The sequence below is a fragment of the Chaetodon auriga genome, chromosome 7 (assembly GCF_051107435.1).
Source record: "Chaetodon auriga isolate fChaAug3 chromosome 7, fChaAug3.hap1, whole genome shotgun sequence".
Lineage (NCBI taxonomy): Eukaryota > Metazoa > Chordata > Actinopteri > Chaetodontiformes > Chaetodontidae > Chaetodon > Chaetodon auriga.
In genome coordinates, this window is record NC_135080.1 from 9286703 (window position 1) to 9304592 (window position 17890).

At 40.1% G+C, this 17890-nt stretch overlaps 3 protein-coding genes across 3 annotated transcripts; all 3 read right to left on the reverse strand.

The window, feature by feature from the left end:
* Positions 1 to 945: 945 nt before the first annotated feature.
* On the reverse strand, positions 946 to 5032 carry LOC143323392 (extracellular calcium-sensing receptor-like). Its single transcript, XM_076735220.1, has 7 exons — positions 4933 to 5032; positions 4700 to 4781; positions 3666 to 3936; positions 2731 to 3540; positions 2319 to 2549; positions 2003 to 2126; positions 946 to 1859 (listed from the first exon to the last, which is right to left on the reverse strand). Exons 1-7 carry the CDS (start codon positions 5030 to 5032, stop codon positions 946 to 948), a joined length of 2532 nt encoding a protein of 843 aa, XP_076591335.1.
* A 1758-nt stretch (positions 5033 to 6790) lies between these two features.
* Positions 6791 to 9949, reverse strand: LOC143323393 (extracellular calcium-sensing receptor-like). Its single transcript, XM_076735221.1, has 5 exons — positions 9885 to 9949; positions 9489 to 9759; positions 8171 to 8401; positions 7855 to 7978; positions 6791 to 7704 (listed from the first exon to the last, which is right to left on the reverse strand). Exons 1-5 carry the CDS (start codon positions 9947 to 9949, stop codon positions 6791 to 6793), a joined length of 1605 nt encoding a protein of 534 aa, XP_076591336.1.
* A 1431-nt stretch (positions 9950 to 11380) lies between these two features.
* LOC143323394 (extracellular calcium-sensing receptor-like) lies at positions 11381 to 17725 on the reverse strand. Its single transcript, XM_076735222.1, has 9 exons — positions 17706 to 17725; positions 16583 to 16756; positions 16008 to 16296; positions 15816 to 15902; positions 15298 to 15489; positions 14094 to 14627; positions 13785 to 14009; positions 12409 to 12532; positions 11381 to 12282 (listed from the first exon to the last, which is right to left on the reverse strand). Exons 1-9 carry the CDS (start codon positions 17723 to 17725, stop codon positions 11381 to 11383), a joined length of 2547 nt encoding a protein of 848 aa, XP_076591337.1.
* Positions 17726 to 17890: the final 165 nt, after the last annotated feature.

Genomic DNA, 17890 nt, shown 5'->3' on the forward strand with positions numbered 1-17890 from the left:
ATCAGATACAGGTAGATGTGTTCTCTTCATAAAAGACTGCTGAAGTTCCCCAGGGCATAGCAATCTAAGATGGGTAGGTAAGGGGTATGGAAATGTGCTTCCCTGTTTGCACAAACTGTTTGCTGTAAACAGTATTCAACCCTGAAATCATGGGTTCTTTCAACGTGTTGATTTGGACGACACCACTGAATAGTTTTGCATGATGCTCCGTAACAAAAACACAGCAATGCTCAAATAGTCACCTTATCTTTAAACCATCTCAAAAACTTGCACTCGAATTTATTTATCATTCAAATTGTGAACTTATTGCACGCAATTTCATCATGGCATCAGAGCTCACATGAGACCTGCAACTCTGTCTGTGTGTCACTGTGCTGCTGAAACTGCTGCTGAAACAATTCTCCTGATAAAATGATGCATAACCACATCAACAGCTATGATTCGGACTGATAAAAAAAAAAAAAAATGTGTTTCTGTGTGTATTGATGACAGCTGTGACCAAGAAGTTTTTGGGGTTGTCTGTACATCTGTCCGTATGTCCATACATAAGTGCATCCATACGTCTGTCCCTTTCTCATGAACATCAACCTGGAGTCATGGATAAACTGATTAATTTTTGGTGGTCAAAGGTCAAAGTTACTGTAACCTCAAAAAGCATGATTTTTCTCTTAGGAACAAATAGGATCTCCTATTTCATCTTTAGGATAGCCAACAAGAGTCATAATGCATTTGCAAACTAAATCTTACTATCAAATGATCAAATAACAATGGGACAAAAGCTGAATCAGTATATTTAATTCATTCATCACATCAAAACAAATAAAAAGTCATGAATTACAACAATGTTGTGCATTTCTATTTTAGCTATCAGACTATGCAATAAAATTGGTTTACTTGTTGTCACATTAAGGTATTTTATTTTGAAGGACACTTCTCAAGTAAAGATTAAAAAGTTCTTGGTGGTATCTTCGCTATCAGATGTTTTTTTGAGTTCCGTTCAGGCCTGAAGGCAATAATATAGCACTTTGGGAAGAAAATGCACACCAGCAAACCAAAACTGGAGGCCAGGATGGCAAATATTTCCACAGCTACAGTGAACTTCCCAGGAGAGCTGACATATGCTGGGATGAATGCAATCCAGACTGCACAGAATATCAACATGCTAAAGGTGATCAGTTTGGCTTCATTAAAGCTGTCTGGCAGCTTTCTGGCAAGAAAAGCAAGTATAAAACACAAGACAGCAAGAAGCCCAATATAACTCAACACAGCCCAGAATCCAACAGCTGAACCCAGGGCACACTCTAAGATTATCTTTTCTTTATAGTACTTCATGTTCATCTTTGGGAATGGAGGGCTGATTGTCAGCCAAAGTACACAAATCACAACCTGAATGAGAGTGAAAGTTAGAACACTGAGCCTCTGCTGTGCAGGACCAAACCATTTCATGACATTACTGCCTGGAAGTGTTGCTCTGAACGCCATTAAAACAACAATAGTTTTCCCAAGAACACAAGAGATGCAGAGGACAAAGGTGATCCCAAATGCCGTGTGTCGCAGCATGCAGGACCATTCAGAAGGCCGGCCGATGAAGGTCAGTGAACACAGGAAACACAGTTTTAATGAGAATAGCAGCAGGAAGCTCAGCTCAGAGTTGTTGGCTTTAACAATGGGAGTCTGCTTATGAGTCAAAAAAATGATTGACGTGAAAAGAGATAAAAATACGCCAACACAGCCAAATCCTGTTAAAACTGCCCCCATGATCTCTTTGTAGGAAAGATATTCAATAGGTTTTGGAAGACATTTATCTTTCTTTTCATTTGGCCAAAATTCAGTTGGACAGATCAAACAATCTGGAGAATCTATAAAATAAGTGAAATCAAACAGAAAAACACTCATTACATTTAAATAAAGAAAATATTTTTTTCAGAAATCTTTTTTTTTATGTCATTTTTTGCACTTTTTTTATGAATCTTTGAATTCAAATCTGAAAATCCTTACTCACTTGTCTGATTACTTATTGTTCCCTCAGGGCACTCAAAGCAGTCGAAACAGCACACAGGCTTGAACTTGTTCATGGCTTTACGGGTCCCTGGTGGGCACGGTTCTCTGCAGACAGACCTTGGCACCTGATAAACAAACAAACACGTAAAACATCAATAATGCAACAAAATGTTATCTGTGTTATTGATATTGTCAAGTTTAAAATGTGACCATGAAGCAAAGACTGTCATGCATTGCCACACTAATATGTAGGGTGCCCTTATAGCCTCCCCACTCAGAGAACATGGGTTACACATGCAACTTTCCATTCACTTTACCTCATTACTGTTTCCTCCCCAAACCATTTTGGTGTTGTCTTTAAGTTTGAATTTTTTCCCATCGGGAAAAGAGGTATCATATTGACCGATAGTGACAATCTCAACAGAGCCATCTCCTTTCATCTGCCAGTTAACTAAATCATACTGCGCAACTGAGTCTCCATTTTCATCAAAGAAAACCTTGGCCCCATTCTGTGTTGTGAAATTCACATATTCAATATGTTCCAACACCTACGGAGAGGCAATCAGCACATTTTAGTATATATTCACCTTTCAAGCAAACAGAAACCACTAAGACATTCGATATTTTAAATGAATACATAATATTTTTATTTTTTGCATTATACACAAAGATAGAAACATTAAATGCTGCATGACCATACTATGCATGAAAAACTTTACTAGAACTTACTAGCTTTGGGTGAACCTCCTTCTTGTTCACACAGGGCTTTCTCGTGGTTGGATTTGAGCCATTTTTACATTGCAATAGTATGTGAAGGGCATATGCCACTAAGTACACAGCTTTGTATACATTATTCTCTGCCCTGAAGTGTGTCACGTCTGTGTAGTCACTGGAAACAGTCCTGAGATCCTCTGTGCCCGTGCACAGAGCAGAAGTATTTGATGGAGAGAAGCTGCAGTCGAAAAATTTCTCCCAGATACCTTTAATTACAGCACTTTGTGGTTCATCAGAAGGTTTCAAGCTGAGTAAGAATTCACCGAGACCTGGTATGGATGCCTGAGGGAGCGCAAAGCCCATCGCCCCCTGTAAAATGTTTTTTCTCTCAACAGAAGACAGGTCTGCTTGTGTGATCCAAGACTCACTGCCAAGCCACTGCTTTCCAGTTATGTTAAAATGCTCCATTTCTGACAGGAACGATTTGGTGTAAGACAATGACATAAACAGCAGGACCACCTTTGATGAGGATTTCCTCAGTGTCTCGACAATAGTATCTAACTTGGAGAGAATTTGAGATGACTCAGAGAAAGGTAATCTGTATTCAACACAAATGCCCTCTTTCTTTGCTTCCTTAGTGAATTCAGCTGTACCTGTCTCTGAGTACAGTTCTTCAGAATAAATGATCCCAACCCAGCGCCAGTCAAAGTATTTCATGAGCTGCACCAGACCAATGATTTGGAACTGATCACTTGGCACAGTTCTGAAGAACGTGGGGTATTGTCTTTTGTCACTCAAACAAGCACAGGTTGAAAGATGGCTGACCTTCAAAGAAAGAAAAATCTTAAATACAATACATAGATATATTTCTGAAAATAGAAATATACATAAATAAATAGGGCAGTGAAAACTGGACAATTTGCAGTTCTTTACAAATAATTTCTGTTTACCTGTGGAATGGATAGTGGGCTTAGTATGGTGTTTATATCTTTACTCATTCCAGACGACGAATGACCTAAGAGAGCTTGGATCTGACTGCTGCAGCCCTTTGAATCCTCTCTGCTTATAGCTTCTATGGCTGCCCGTAAGATGTTTTCACTCCCACAGCCATTGAACAACCTATAGCCCAGACTCACGTTGGGAAGGAGCTTCGTATCTCTGTTGATCTCCTCCACAGTAAAAATCACTGTCCGGACAAACTTCAATTCCCTGTCGTACCATCTGCAAACACAGTATTGACACATTACTTCTAAACAAGTTATTTCAGCTGATAATTTGCAACACATCAGACTGGTACATAAAACATGCTATTTCCCCCAACATTGCATTAATGTTTTATATATTTTAAGCACACTTACATTTTGCAGTATGAATATGGAAGTGCCTGATAGCCATTATCTATCAATGTGTGTGCATGGCTCACAGAAAAAACTCCTCCAATCATAAGATCACCTTCTTTTGAAAATTCCATGAACCCTGTTTGCCCAATTATTTTGCATTTTTGGTTCTCTGTCTTTGCTCTTGCCAGCAGAGTGAATAAGATAGCAGTGATCCAACCCATCATGAGCCACCCTCCCCTTCACTGAAACAATTCTGACCTGGGAGGGGACCTTTATAGCTTTTTCTTCCATGAGACATCACCCCAGCACCAAAGATTATTTATTTTTTCATACCAAACTGCAGGTCTAATTAACTGATCCTGGTGATTTGCTTGATGACAAGGCTTGATTTACCTTTTCTCTGAGAATCAAATCTTGATTTCTGCACAAATTTTTGAACATGATACATTAAGATAATCTACATTTCTTTTGCTGAAGTTTATCAAGTTTTCAGTCTGCAATGGAAGATGTTTTAGGAGTTTCTGTTATCCTCATGTCAATGGGAATCTCTTTCTACCATTGTGGAGCAAGGGTCACAAACAGTCATGATTTTTTTTCACTGTTTCTGGGACCCCTCGGAGGGGGGGAGTAGCAAGCCGACTGACAGTAGCAGAGCGTAGTGGATAAGCATGCTGTGGATTGCCTGAGCTATCCGCAGCATGGTAGGCAAGTACCAGTATCTTGCAACTGATTTGAGGAGCCAGTGGCCACTAGTTCAGAGTGCAAAAGAGTTGTGTAATGTTCAGGCACTTGGGTAGCTTGAAAACCATCTGGGTTGCTGCATTCTGGATGAGCTGCAGAGTTATACGACAAGAGCCTGGACCAGAAACTGCACTACCTCCTGGTTGAGGAACGAATGTGTCCTCCTGATGTTGTGGAGAAGTAATCTGCAGAGAAGTTGCAGCAATGCTGGCAGCGAAGGACAGCAGGTCATCCATTGTCACACCCAGATTCCTTGCATACATTCTTTGTATACATCTGAGATGGGGACACCACAGTGGTAACGGAGAGGTTATAGACACAAGATTTGTTCTTGGGAAGAAAGAGCAGTTCAGTCTTGTCAAGGCTGAGCTTCAGGTGGTGTGCAGACATCCACTGAGAGAAGTCAGCCAGACACCCAGAGATTCATGCATCCACCTGGGTTTCAGACCAGGAGAAAGACAGAATGCATCGCTATGGTAGGAAAAGCCATGTCAGTGAGTGACCTGTTGCAAAGGGGGGGGGGGGGGGGGGGGGGGGGTCAGCTGAGCCTGCCAAGAGGTGAATTTGCAACATGAGGGACCCGATTAGTGAAGCTACAGGGTTAAGACATAGATATTCTCTAAGCTACCCAGTAGGAGTGGTTTTTGAGCTAGGTTGTGAATAGGGAGAATGCAGAACCTGAGACTCCCAATTCTTGGAGGGTGTAGAAGGGGGTCCAGTGGTTCACTGTGTCACACGTTACTAAAAGGTCCATCAGTATGACAATAGAAAAGACATTGAATGCTGTAGCTGCAGTGAGTTCCTCTGTGATGGCAAGGAGGGCAGTCTCAGCAGAATGACCTGCCCTGAATCTAGATTGATCTGGATCAAGAAGGTTGTTCTGGTGGATATGTGCAGAAAATTGAGTGAAGACAGCATGCTCCAGTGTTTCAGAAGGAACATGAAGAAGAGGGACAGACTGTTAATCATTTACATCAGGAGGGCTGAGTTGGTCTATTTTTAGAACACAGACTCAGACTGTGTAATACACACACGCACAAAAAAAAAGAGCCTACAAATGACCCGAGTTTACTGCCAATGGTTCTTCACAGTGTACATTGAAGTCGCTTGGCTTTGTTTTTCACTCTGCATCGCTGTGACATCTTTCTTCCATAGCTATGCATATGACATTCAAATAATTCTGTTTTTCTCTGATCTGAAATCAAGATGGAATCATGAATCTCTAAGTGTTTGGCTGACGTCTCTCAGTGGTTGTGTGCACACCACCTGTAGCTCAACATCAGCAAGATTGTGCTGCTCTTCCTTCAAAGGGTTCAGCAGTTGATGTACTTGTATGATTTTTGCAATTTTCCTGTTGTATCCACATGGTTGAATATATTTATTTTAACTCACATTGAATAAAAGCATCAGCTAAATAAATGTTATTTAATGTAACAGTTTGCTATGAAAAGCTGACACTTTGATTCAGTCAGTCCCACCTGTAATGATAGGGAAGTTGTGTACAATTGAACACAGCGTGATGCACTTTGTCCAAGGCCATCACCCAGTTAGTGTGCCGAATAATTGAAACCATTATGCTTCCAATCAGTGTGGGAGAGTGCAAAGGATACGAAGGGATACTTCTGTACCTTGAGCCAGAATACATTATGCCATTGAGCGCTCTTGTGATTAAACATATGGAAAAACACTGAGGAAAAGTTGAAACATTTTGGTTGCATGTCATTAATAAATCATATCCAGAAAAAAAACTTTGTGTCCAATATGAATGCAATGCAGTTAGAAACTACTAAACCTAACTATGAAATGATCAAATAAAAATTGAGACAGACGGAGTCAGTATATTACATTTATTGAACACATCAAAACAGATAAAAGGTCATGAATTACAACAATATGGTGTGTTTTCTACTTTATCTCTCAAACAATGTAATAAAGTGGGTTTACTTGTTGTCACATTAAGGTAATTTGTTTTGAAGGACATTTCTAAATATAGATTAGAGAGTTCTTGGTGGTATCTTCCCCATCAAATGTTTTTTTGAGTTCTGTTCAGGCCTGAATATAATAATATAGCACTTTGGGAAGAAAATGCACACAAGCAAACCAAAACTGGAGGCCAGGATGGCAAATATTTCCACAGCTACAGTGAACTTCCCAGGAGAACTGACATATGCTGGGATGAATGCAATCCAGACTGCACAGAATATCAACATGCTAAAGGTGATCAGTTTGGCTTCATTAAAGCTGTCTGGCAGCTTTCTGGCAAGAAAAGCAAGTATAAAACACAAGACAGCAAGAAGCCCAATATAACTCAGCACAGCCCAGAATCCAACAGCTGAACCCAGGGCACACTCTAAGATTATCTTTTCTTTATAGTACTTCATATTCATCTTTGGGAATGGAGGGCTGATTGTCAGCCAAAGTACACAAATCACAACCTGAATGAGAGTGAAAGTTAGAACACTGAGCCTCTGCTGTGCAGGACCAAACCATTTCATGACATTACTGCCTGGAAGTGTTGCTCTGAACGCCATTAAAACCACAATAGTTTTCCCAAGAACACAAGAGATACAGAGGACAAAGGTGATCCCAAATGCCGTGTGTCGCAGCATGCAGGACCATTCAGAAGGCCGGCCGATGAAGGTCAGTGAACACAGGAAACACAGTTTTAATGAGAATAGCAGCAGGAAGCTCAGCTCAGAGTTGTTGGCTTTTACAATAGGAGTCTCTTTATGAGTCAAAAAAATGATTGATGTGAGAAGAGATAAAAATACGCCAACACAGCCAAATCCTGTTAAAACTGCCCCCATGATCTCTTTGTAGGAAAGATATTCAGAAGGTTTTGGAAGACATTTATCTTTCTTTTCATTTGGCCAAAATTCAGGTGGACAGATCAAACAATCTGGAGAATCTATAAAATAAGTGAAATCAAACAGAAAAACACTCATTACATTTAAATAAAGAAAATATTTTTTCAGAAATTTTAATGTATTTTTAGCACTCTTTTTTATGAATCTTTAGAATAAACATGAATGAATTCAAATCTGAAATCCTTACTCACTTGTCTGATTACTTATTGTTCCCTCAGGGCACTCAAAGCAGTCGAAACAGCACACAGGCTTAAACTTGTTCATGGCTTTACGGGTCCCTGGTGGGCACGGTTCTCTGCAGACAGACCTTGGCACCTGATAAACAAACAAACACATAAAACCTCAATAATGCAACAAAATGTTATCTATGTTATTGATATTGCCAAGTTTAAAATGTGACCATGAAGCAAAGACTGTCATGCATTGCCACACCAATATGTAAGGTACCCTTATAGTCTCCCCACTCAGAGAACATGGGTTACACATGCAACTTTCCATTCACTTTACCTCATTACTGTTTCCTCCCCAAACTATTTTGGTGTTGTCTTTAAGTTTGAATTTTTTCCCATCGGGAAAAGAGGTATCATATTGACCGATACTGACAATCTCAACAGAGCCATCTTCTTTCATCTGCCAGTTAACTAAATCATACTGCGCAACTGAGTCTCCATTTTCATCAAAGAAAACCTTGGCCCCATTCTGTGTTGTGAAATTCACATATTCAATATGTTCCAACACCTACAGAGAGGCAACCAGCACATTTTAGTATATATTCACCTTTCAAGCAATACAGAAACCAATAAGACATTTAGTATTTTAAATGAATATGTTTTTTGCATTATCCACAGAAATAAAATACTGCATGAGCATACTATGCATGAAAGACTTTACTAGAACTTACTAGCTTTGGGTGAACCTCCTTCTTGTTCACACAGGGCTTTCCCGTGGTTGGATTTGAGCCATTTTGACATTGCAATAGTATGTGAAGGGCATATGCCACTAAGTACACAGCTTTGTATACATTATTCTCTGCCCTGAAGTGTGTCACGTCTGTGTAGTCACTGGAAACAGTCCTGAGATCCTCTGTGCCCGTGCACATAGCAGAAGTATTTGATGGAGAGAAGCTGCAGTCGAAAAATTTCTCCCAGATACCTTTAATTACAGCACTTTGTGGTTCATCAGAAGGTTTCAAGCTGAGTAAGAATTCACCGAGACCTGGTATGGATGCCTGAGGGAGCGCAAAGCCCATTGCTCCCTGTAAAATGTTTTTTCTCTCAACAGAAGACAGGTCTGCTTGTGTGATCCAAGACTCACTGCCAAGCCACTGCTTTCCAGTTATGTTAAAATGCTCCATTTCTGACAGGAACGATTTGGTGTAAGACAGAGACATAAACAGCAGGACCACCTTTGATGAGGATTCCCTCAGTGTCTCGACAATAGTATTTAACTCTTTTTTCGATGTCTTAGAGTGAGGTAATTTGTATTCAACACAAATGCCCTCTTTTTGTGCTTCCTTAATGAATTCAGATGTGCCTTTCTCTGAATACAAGGCTATAGAGTAAATGATCCCAACCCAGCGCCAGTCAAAGTATTTCATGAGCTGCACCAGACCAATGATCTGATAGCGGTCACTTGGCACAGTTCTGAAGAACGTGGGGTATTGTCTTTTGTCACTCAAACAAGCACAGGTTGAAAGATGGCTGACCTTCAAAGAAACAAAAGCATGTTGAAACAATATAATCTTTCTATATGGTTTTTATTAATGGAAATATAAATAAACAAATAGAATGATTCAAATTTGCAGTTGATGATCATTTCTGCTTACCTGTGGAATGGATAGTGGGCTTAGTATGAGGTTTATGTCTTCACTCACTCCAGAGGATGAATGACCTAAGAGAGCTTGGATCTGGCCACTGCAGCCCCTTGAATTCTCTCCACTTATAGCTTCTACAGCTGCTCGTATCAGGTTTTCGCTCCCACAGCCGTTAAACAGCCTATAGCCCAGACTCACGTTGGGAAGGAGCTTCATATCTCTGTTGATCTCCTCCACAGTAAAAATCACTGTCCGGGCAAACTTCAATTCCCTGTCGTTCCATCTGCAAACACAGTATTGACACATTACTTCTAAATTTCAGCTACATAAAATTGGTAGAAAAAAAAAAAACTTATTTTCCTCAAACATTGCACACATGGTTTATATAATTTAAACACAGTTACTTACTTTTTGCAGTATGCATATGGAACAGCCTGGTAGTCATTGTCTATCAATTTACGTGTACTACTCATAGAGAAAACCCCTCCTATAATGAGATCACCTTCTTTTGAAAATTCCATGAACCCTGTCTGCCCAATCATTCTGCATGTTGTGTTCTCTGATTTTGTCCTTGCCAGCAGAGTGAATAAGATAATCGTGATCCAACCCATCATGAACCACCCTCCCCTTCACTGAAGCATTTATGACCTGAGATCTGACCTTTATAGCTTTTTCTACCATAAGAGAGACACCACCAGCCAATGTGAGCACACTCTCAATTCTCTATAGATTATTTCATTTTTCACACGTCACTGCACGTTTAAGAAACCGATGCAGCTGACTGACATTTTCTCAAAATCAACATTAAGTATAAACATTATTTTCAGACTTTAAAGTATTGAACATGATGTACTGTATAGTATTTTGCACAGAACACATTTTTGACCATGATATAACCAGTACATTATGATGTTTTTTTTTTTAGACTTATTTTAGACCTTTTTTAAGACTCTGGCATCAAATGAAATCAAATCAAATAATTACCTCTCACTCTTGCATTATTATATGATTGAACAATGGACTGGACCATGGAAGGAGCTGGCCCAGCCGTCGAGAGAAACTGGACATCAGCTGAAGTCCAATGTCTTGTTCAAAGACAATGTCGACAAGCTGGTAAAACCTTGCAGTGAGAAACTTAATACAATGGCCTAAGCAATGGTAACCTAAGCAATAGCTTTTTAAAGACTCTACAATATATATACATATATCAAATGAGGTAAAACACACATCAGCTGTTATTTTGACTTCTGACAAAACAAATAGGTGCTGCTGATGTTATTGCTGACATGGTGGACTTCTTAATGTTTGATATGAAAATAGGCTGTGTTGTGCTCCATGCTCCTCTCTCCCTCTGCTTTTCACCCCATATCATGATCTAAAAGCCTGTTTATTGTTTTATGTATTTATTGAAATATGTAATAACAGAAAATCACCAAACATATTTGTCTTTAGTTCCCTCGGGACAAGAGCCTGACCATATAACAAAACATTAGCACATACTATTTTGTGAACGTCACAGCCTTTTGGCATGTTTAATCAATAACTAACTAGTTATTATAGGTGTTCTTGTCTAGTGAGTACATTTCTAAACCCAATGACCTTGAATCAATCCAAAAGCACAGGTTTTCAGAAAGTATTTTCTCAGCAAACTAAGCCTTGAGCACTCCAAAGAACATTCATCTGTAAAAGTGGTTATTTCTTCCAAATATACATTGAATATACATTGAAATTATATGCTCCTTATGTCATTATGTTTATGCATTTATTTATACAGTCTGATTGGCAATGCCATGATTTTGAATTGCCTCCAACTATCGGCGCTATGCAAATGTATCATAAATCATATCTTGGGAAGACTATTTTTAAAGTTGAACATTGAATGTCAAAAGTTAATTTAAGGCATGTTACTTCTTTTCTTTTCCCATGAGGTGCTGTTTTGTATTCTTTTCTGGTTTCAGTAAAATTATGTAACACTTTGGAGCAAACAGGCAGAACAACAGGCCAAAGCTGGAAGCCAGAATGGCAAATGACTCAACTGCATCTGCATAATTTCCAGGAGAGCTGATATAAGCAGGGATGAATGCAAGCCATACAGCACAGAAGATCAGCATGCTAAAAGTGATGAACTTGGCTTCATTGAAGTTTCCCGGCAACTTACGGGCCAGAAAAGCCAGAACAAAGCACAGACAGGCCTGTAGACCAATATATCCCAAAACACACCAGAATGCCAGACTAGAGCCCACACTACATTCCAGAATGATCTTTGAGCGTTCATACTGTGTATTTCGGGATGGAAATGGGGGGGCATCAATGAGCCAGGCAGCGCAGATAACCACCTGAACCAGAGTGCAACTGAAGATGATGACCCTCTGCTGCTTGGGCCCCAGCCATTTCATCATGTTGTCCCCTGGCCTGGCGGCAGTGAAAGCTGCCAACACAACCAGAGTCTTTCCAAGGATGCAGGAGAGACACAATGAAAATGTGATGCTGAAGGCAGTGTGGCGCAGCATGCAGGACCAAGATGTTGGCTCTCCAATGAACACCAGGCAACACAAGAAACACAGAGTCAGTGCGAACAGGATGAAGAAGCTGAGTTCAGAGTTATTCATGCGGACGATGGGTGTGTTTCTATGGTAGAAAAAGACTGCAAAGACAGCTAGAGTGAGGCAGGCACCCACCACAGAGGTCACTGTCAGGGCTATACCCAAGGAATCATAAGCCAAAAACTCCACCTTCTTGGGGATACAGGCTGTTCTGTCTTTGTTTGACCAGAAGTCCTCAGGACAAAATGTGCACTCTATTGAATCTAAAGGAAGAGGATCAAAAGAAGAGTAGCTCATTACAAATATTTAGTATTCAAATGTTACTTCATTTTACCAGAATATATTAGATGGGAACTGTTGTGATATTTATTTCTTGGTTTTAAGCTCACTTGTCTGATTGCTAATTTTGCCACTGTCACATGGAGCACAGTCAAAGCAGCAAACAGGCTCCCCACGACGGGCAGCCTTCCGGGACCCTGGAGGACAGCTGGCACTGCATACAGACACTGGCACCTGGGGAGCAGATAATGGATTTCAGCTCTGCAGGGAGTGTGCTGAAATTACTTGTCAATAACTTGATTAGTCCAATGAAAAAGAGCCTTGTGATTATTGCTTATTTGTCCAATTATTACGCAAATTATTGAACAGCTCCCAACTCATCACATATGTTCACTTGTCACTTTTTAAGGAACTAGGTACCCTTTTTGGATCATTTTTCAACATACAGCCTCAGCTGTCAAATCAGTAATGATAAATATATAATGTTAATGTTATAGATAATAATAAATGTGGTTAATATTGTGAAACCACAACTACTTGGTAAAGTTTCAGAAAAGATCATGGTTGGGCTTAAAATGGCTTACAAAATGTTCATGCATAACTTATGTACATACATTAAGTTACATACATTAATTCACTTACAAAAGAATCAATCTTCACTTATGATTTCACATGGGATACAAGCCCCTTTCTCTTGGGTGAAAGTCCTTTGCTTCACCCATCCACCACCCTAACAGCTAGACTTTTCTTGTGCTGTACAGTTTTCATTTGACGCTTTAGGAGTGAGAACCAGCTGTCTTTAGAAGTCAGACAACCCTGCATGTTGAAAAATGACATTAAAGGGGTCACCAGTGCCTTAAAACATGACGACAAGGGCTCCTGACCAAGAGTGTGATGAGTTGAGAGTGAGAACAGTTTGCTGTTGAACATTTCTATGAATTGAACGTTTGCATTTTGTACTGTTTGTTGAACATTGCAAGCAATTTGCAGCCATCACTTTAGAATATTTTACTGACATTTTACTGACTAAACAGTACACAAATTGTCAAGCATTTTCTTCTTCATCATCATGATGTTAATAATCAATGGTTTGCACTTTAGATTTTTTTCTAAATGATTAGGTGGAGAAGCTTTGTTGTAATTTGCACAATGAGAACTGTGTTGCTGTACATGAAATTGTTCAGTATTCATAAATGTGAAAATAAAATGCAGCTGACTGGTATTTATTTCAAGAAGTGCAGTTTCAGGATGTAATTTATTTGAAGAAAAATACTCAAAGACAAAGCCCCTGTGTGCCTTTTTATGTTTGTGTTTCAAACGCTGTGTTTCATTTTCATGCATCTCTTGACTCTCTACTGTTTACTGTATGAATGCAAACAAACTCAGATCCAGTTTGTTCTGCCCACCTGACTTACCTCCACCTCAACCTACAGAACTTCAACAGTTGGCATCTGATGAAGGTAAAAACACAGTGTGAGCAGCTTGCCTCACTCTGATGTCCTGCCCATATTATCCTGTCCTCCTGGATCACCAGCTCCTCTCCTGCAGGCTTGGTCCCATCAAACAACCCCACGTTGACAAACTCAGTGTTTCCACCTGTGCCTCTTTGCCAGTTGATGATATCATAATATGGTACTGAGTCGCCCTTCACATCAAAGTTCACCTCCTCTCCAGCAATGTTAAATATCACTTCCTGTAGGTAGTACTGGAGCTTGAAAACCAAAAGATACTATGAAATACTTTTTCAAACAAGATTTCAACGTAATACTGTAACAGTAAGAATACTAGATTATACCTGCCAGGGTTCTATATTGTTGCTTTGAGCACATGAGTTGTTTTGGAAAGGCCCACTGCCTGGTTGACAGAGAAGAAGGTTGTGGAGGGAATGAGCAATGGCGTATACAGCCTTATAAACATTATATGCCACTCTAGGGCTGGATGTGTTCATGTAGGCTGAATGTTGCTCTAAAAGGGACTCCTGCCCTGAGCAGGGAGGCAGCTTGGAGGCAGATGACAGAGAAGGGCTGCAACCATACAGAGCTTCCCACAGCTCCTTAACCAACAGACTACTGGGATACATCTGAGGGTTTACTGTCTGCAGGTAGTCACTGAGCCTGGATATATGTCCTCTCCTGATGCCAAACCCTATGGTGCCCCCCAAGTAAGGGTAATACTCGCTCCCTGTAAAGACAGATGCTGTGACCCAGGCCTCACTCGCCACCCATTGGATTCCAGTGATGTTCTGCATCATGTAGTCTCTCAAGAAAGGTGTCATCTCTCCCTCAGCTGAAAATACAACGACTACTTTGGCCGAAGAGCTCCGCATCACCTTCACAGAGAGGCAGATTATGAAGTTAGTAGTGATTTTCACAAGGAAGAGAGAAGGCAATAAGAAAGCAGATCAAAATTAAGTGACATTGAGCTTACTTGAAGAACAGTATGTAGTATATATCACACAGGTGCAGGGCTATTAGAAAACAGGGTAAATGAAAATTAACACTTGCACACATATTCCATACCACAGAGGTTTAATAATAATAATTAAAAAAATAAAAAATAAAACTGATGGAAATTGTCATTTTTAAACTTCTGTGGCATGGATTAAGTGTACAGGCCATATTGTTTTTATTCTTGTTTTTTTTGTTGTTGTTTTGTTTTGTTTTGTTTTTTTCACTCAGCAGAATGTGCATAAAGATAAAATTTGAACATTTCTAAATCTGGTGACATCTAGTGGTATTATCAATAAAAGACACTGTGGCAGACGGCAGTGCAAGCCAGCACAACTCCCGTAGATCCAACCTGAAGACCCTGAGATAAGAGGGCTGAAAGCAACGAAGACTACAACATGTTTTCACCAAGATTGTCTAATTGTTATGATAAAATAACACATTTCTTTAATGGCACTGGTGTGTAATCAGCACCTACTCTAAAAGGGTCTTCAAGTAACATAAAACCCCTCTAATGCTACAAAACATAATGCAGTGTGTCTTTATATCTACCTGGATGATCTCCATTGCCCTCTGGTGATCATAGAGTAGAGGGATCATTTCTTGGTATGCTACACACACTTTGGTACCCTGTAATTCTCTCAGTAAACCGTGCACAGCAAAGCGTCCATATTCATGGTCTCCTCGCACCAGCCCCACCCAGGTCCAGTTGAAACGTACCAGCAACTGAGCAATGGCCTTCACCTGTGTTCAACAGAAGAGTGCCAACTCACTTGGCCTGATAACACAGACTTTTCAAATAAAATGAAAAATTATGATCGTCATTTAAATATTATGTACAATAATACTATTTTGCATGGAAGTGCAAGGTAATATGAAGAGGTACCATATGTCATCACTATTTAGTGAGAAGATTGTGAATCTAAAAATACTTACAATTATCTACTTTGTTGGTTGATAAAGTTTTACAATCTAGTCCTTAAAACCTTTTTCGATGTTCTTCACTGGATAACACTAGACAGTACAAAAATATAGTTACAGAGCTGATAGGTTTGAGGCCAAACATTCACCTGATAGTCATCATTAGGGATTACCCTGAAGAAGGTAGGATATTTTCTTCTGTCAGAGAGACATGCACATGATGAAAAATAACTGATCTGTGTGAAGAAGGAAAGAGAGAGTACAGTAGGCCACAGTTAACCAGATAATAGGGTAACATGTTAATGTTTTTCCAAATTACAGATGAATAAAGTTTTTATTACCATCGGGATTCTGAACGGCTGGAGGATTCTGGACACCACGATGGACTGAGCAGAACCAGATTCCCCAATCACAGCAAGGAGTGGAGAGGCACTGCTGCACATGACAGTGTCATCCTCACTCTGCCCATTCAACACAGCCAGAGCAGCCCTCTGGCCAGTCAGTGGATATGCACATGAATCAAAGATTTTGTATCCAAGGGTGTAATTGGGCAAAAGCTCTGTACTCTGGTTTATCTCCTCCACTGCCAGCCTCATAGTCTGAGCCCAGCGGAAAGCCCTGGGATCAAAGCTGTAGCCAAGCAGACATAGATGCACACATGCCCACAACACGAATGGAGAAAAGGTCAAATTAAAGCTACACATTATATTTTGGTTCGGAGTCTAAGTTGCATCTTTGCATCTGTATTGGAACTTTCTCAATCCCAAATCAGGCTAAATTAACATTGTATTTTAAAATCTATTGCTTATACTGTAAATATATGCTGCATGATCTATTAGAAGAGAAGTTTCACAGCATTTGTTGCCAATTGATTGGACTTGAACAAAAATTTCCAGTCCACATGTATTATACTCACCCATTACACTTCACTGGTGTTGGTCTGTAGGTGCAGTTGAGGTCTGGCATCTCCTGGTTGTAGTGAAGGGGGAAGATCCCCCCAATAACATAGTCACCGTTGGCCACAAAGCCTGGCTGAAAGCTGTTTTGAAGCATGCACACTCTGGCGACAGATGGGGGTGGAGAGACGAAGCTGGAAATTGGGTTCGTTGAGTTGAGGACACAGACAGAATAAAGGAAGAAAAATATAACAGGGAGAGTCATATTGTTGGAGAGCTCCAAAAAGAGAGCGAGAGCAAGGAATTAGGCAAGCTATATACAGTATGTGACTTTCTCATTCTTGCATCTTATTAATGGCAGAGTGACACTTGATTGGATCAGCAGTGCTTCCTTATTTATTAAAGTGGGTTTACGAAGATTGAATGAAATGATGTCACATGGCAATGATACCAAATATAGAATGTCCCATGACAAAAACAACAGTCTAAAGCAATAAATTCTACCTTCATGAGGATTATGATGTTCTGGATGAAACTTTTAGACAGGTGCTGATTCAACTTGACGGTCTTTTTGGAGCCTGTAGTTTGTGACACTGTTAAATATATTGTGTTGTACAGATGTTTTAAATAATATCACACATGTCTGGCAGAGGAATTATGCTCCTGTTTTAATCAATATAGCTGTCGATGCAAGCTTTAGCAAAACAGACCACATCTCAGTTCTGCTTCTGTAGACAGGCACTCATGCAGACCATAGCTCTGGTCTGAATAATCAGACTCAGTCCAGTGTTACTGCTGTAGTACTACAGAGTGGTATGTGTTCCAGAATAACACACGTGTGATGTTTATTGGCTACATCTGCAAATACAACAATGGCAATGTACCGAGGATTACTGTATGGACATTCCCAAAACAGAACCCCTCAGTTAGTATGTGCCAATCCTAAAGCATGGACTGTCGCTTACAGCTTGGTACAGTAAATCCTCCTCAAATACAGTAAATCCATGTGATTGGATCCTGAGCTTCTTAAAGAGCAGACCCCAGGTTGTGCAAATGGGCACCACCATATCCTCTGCCCTGACTCTCAACACTGTAGCCCCGTGCTCAGCCCTCTCTTGTAGTTTCCACTGCATGACCACTCACAGCTCCAACACCATCATCATGTTTGCAGCTGACAAAGCCTAACATCTTGGCCAGGACAGCAACCTCAATCTCAAAGACAGCAAAACAAAGACGATGATTTTGGAGTGACAGGGAGACAGACATGCCCCCAACTTCATCAATGGAACTACAGTGAAAAGAGTCGGCAGCTATTAATATAACTTGAA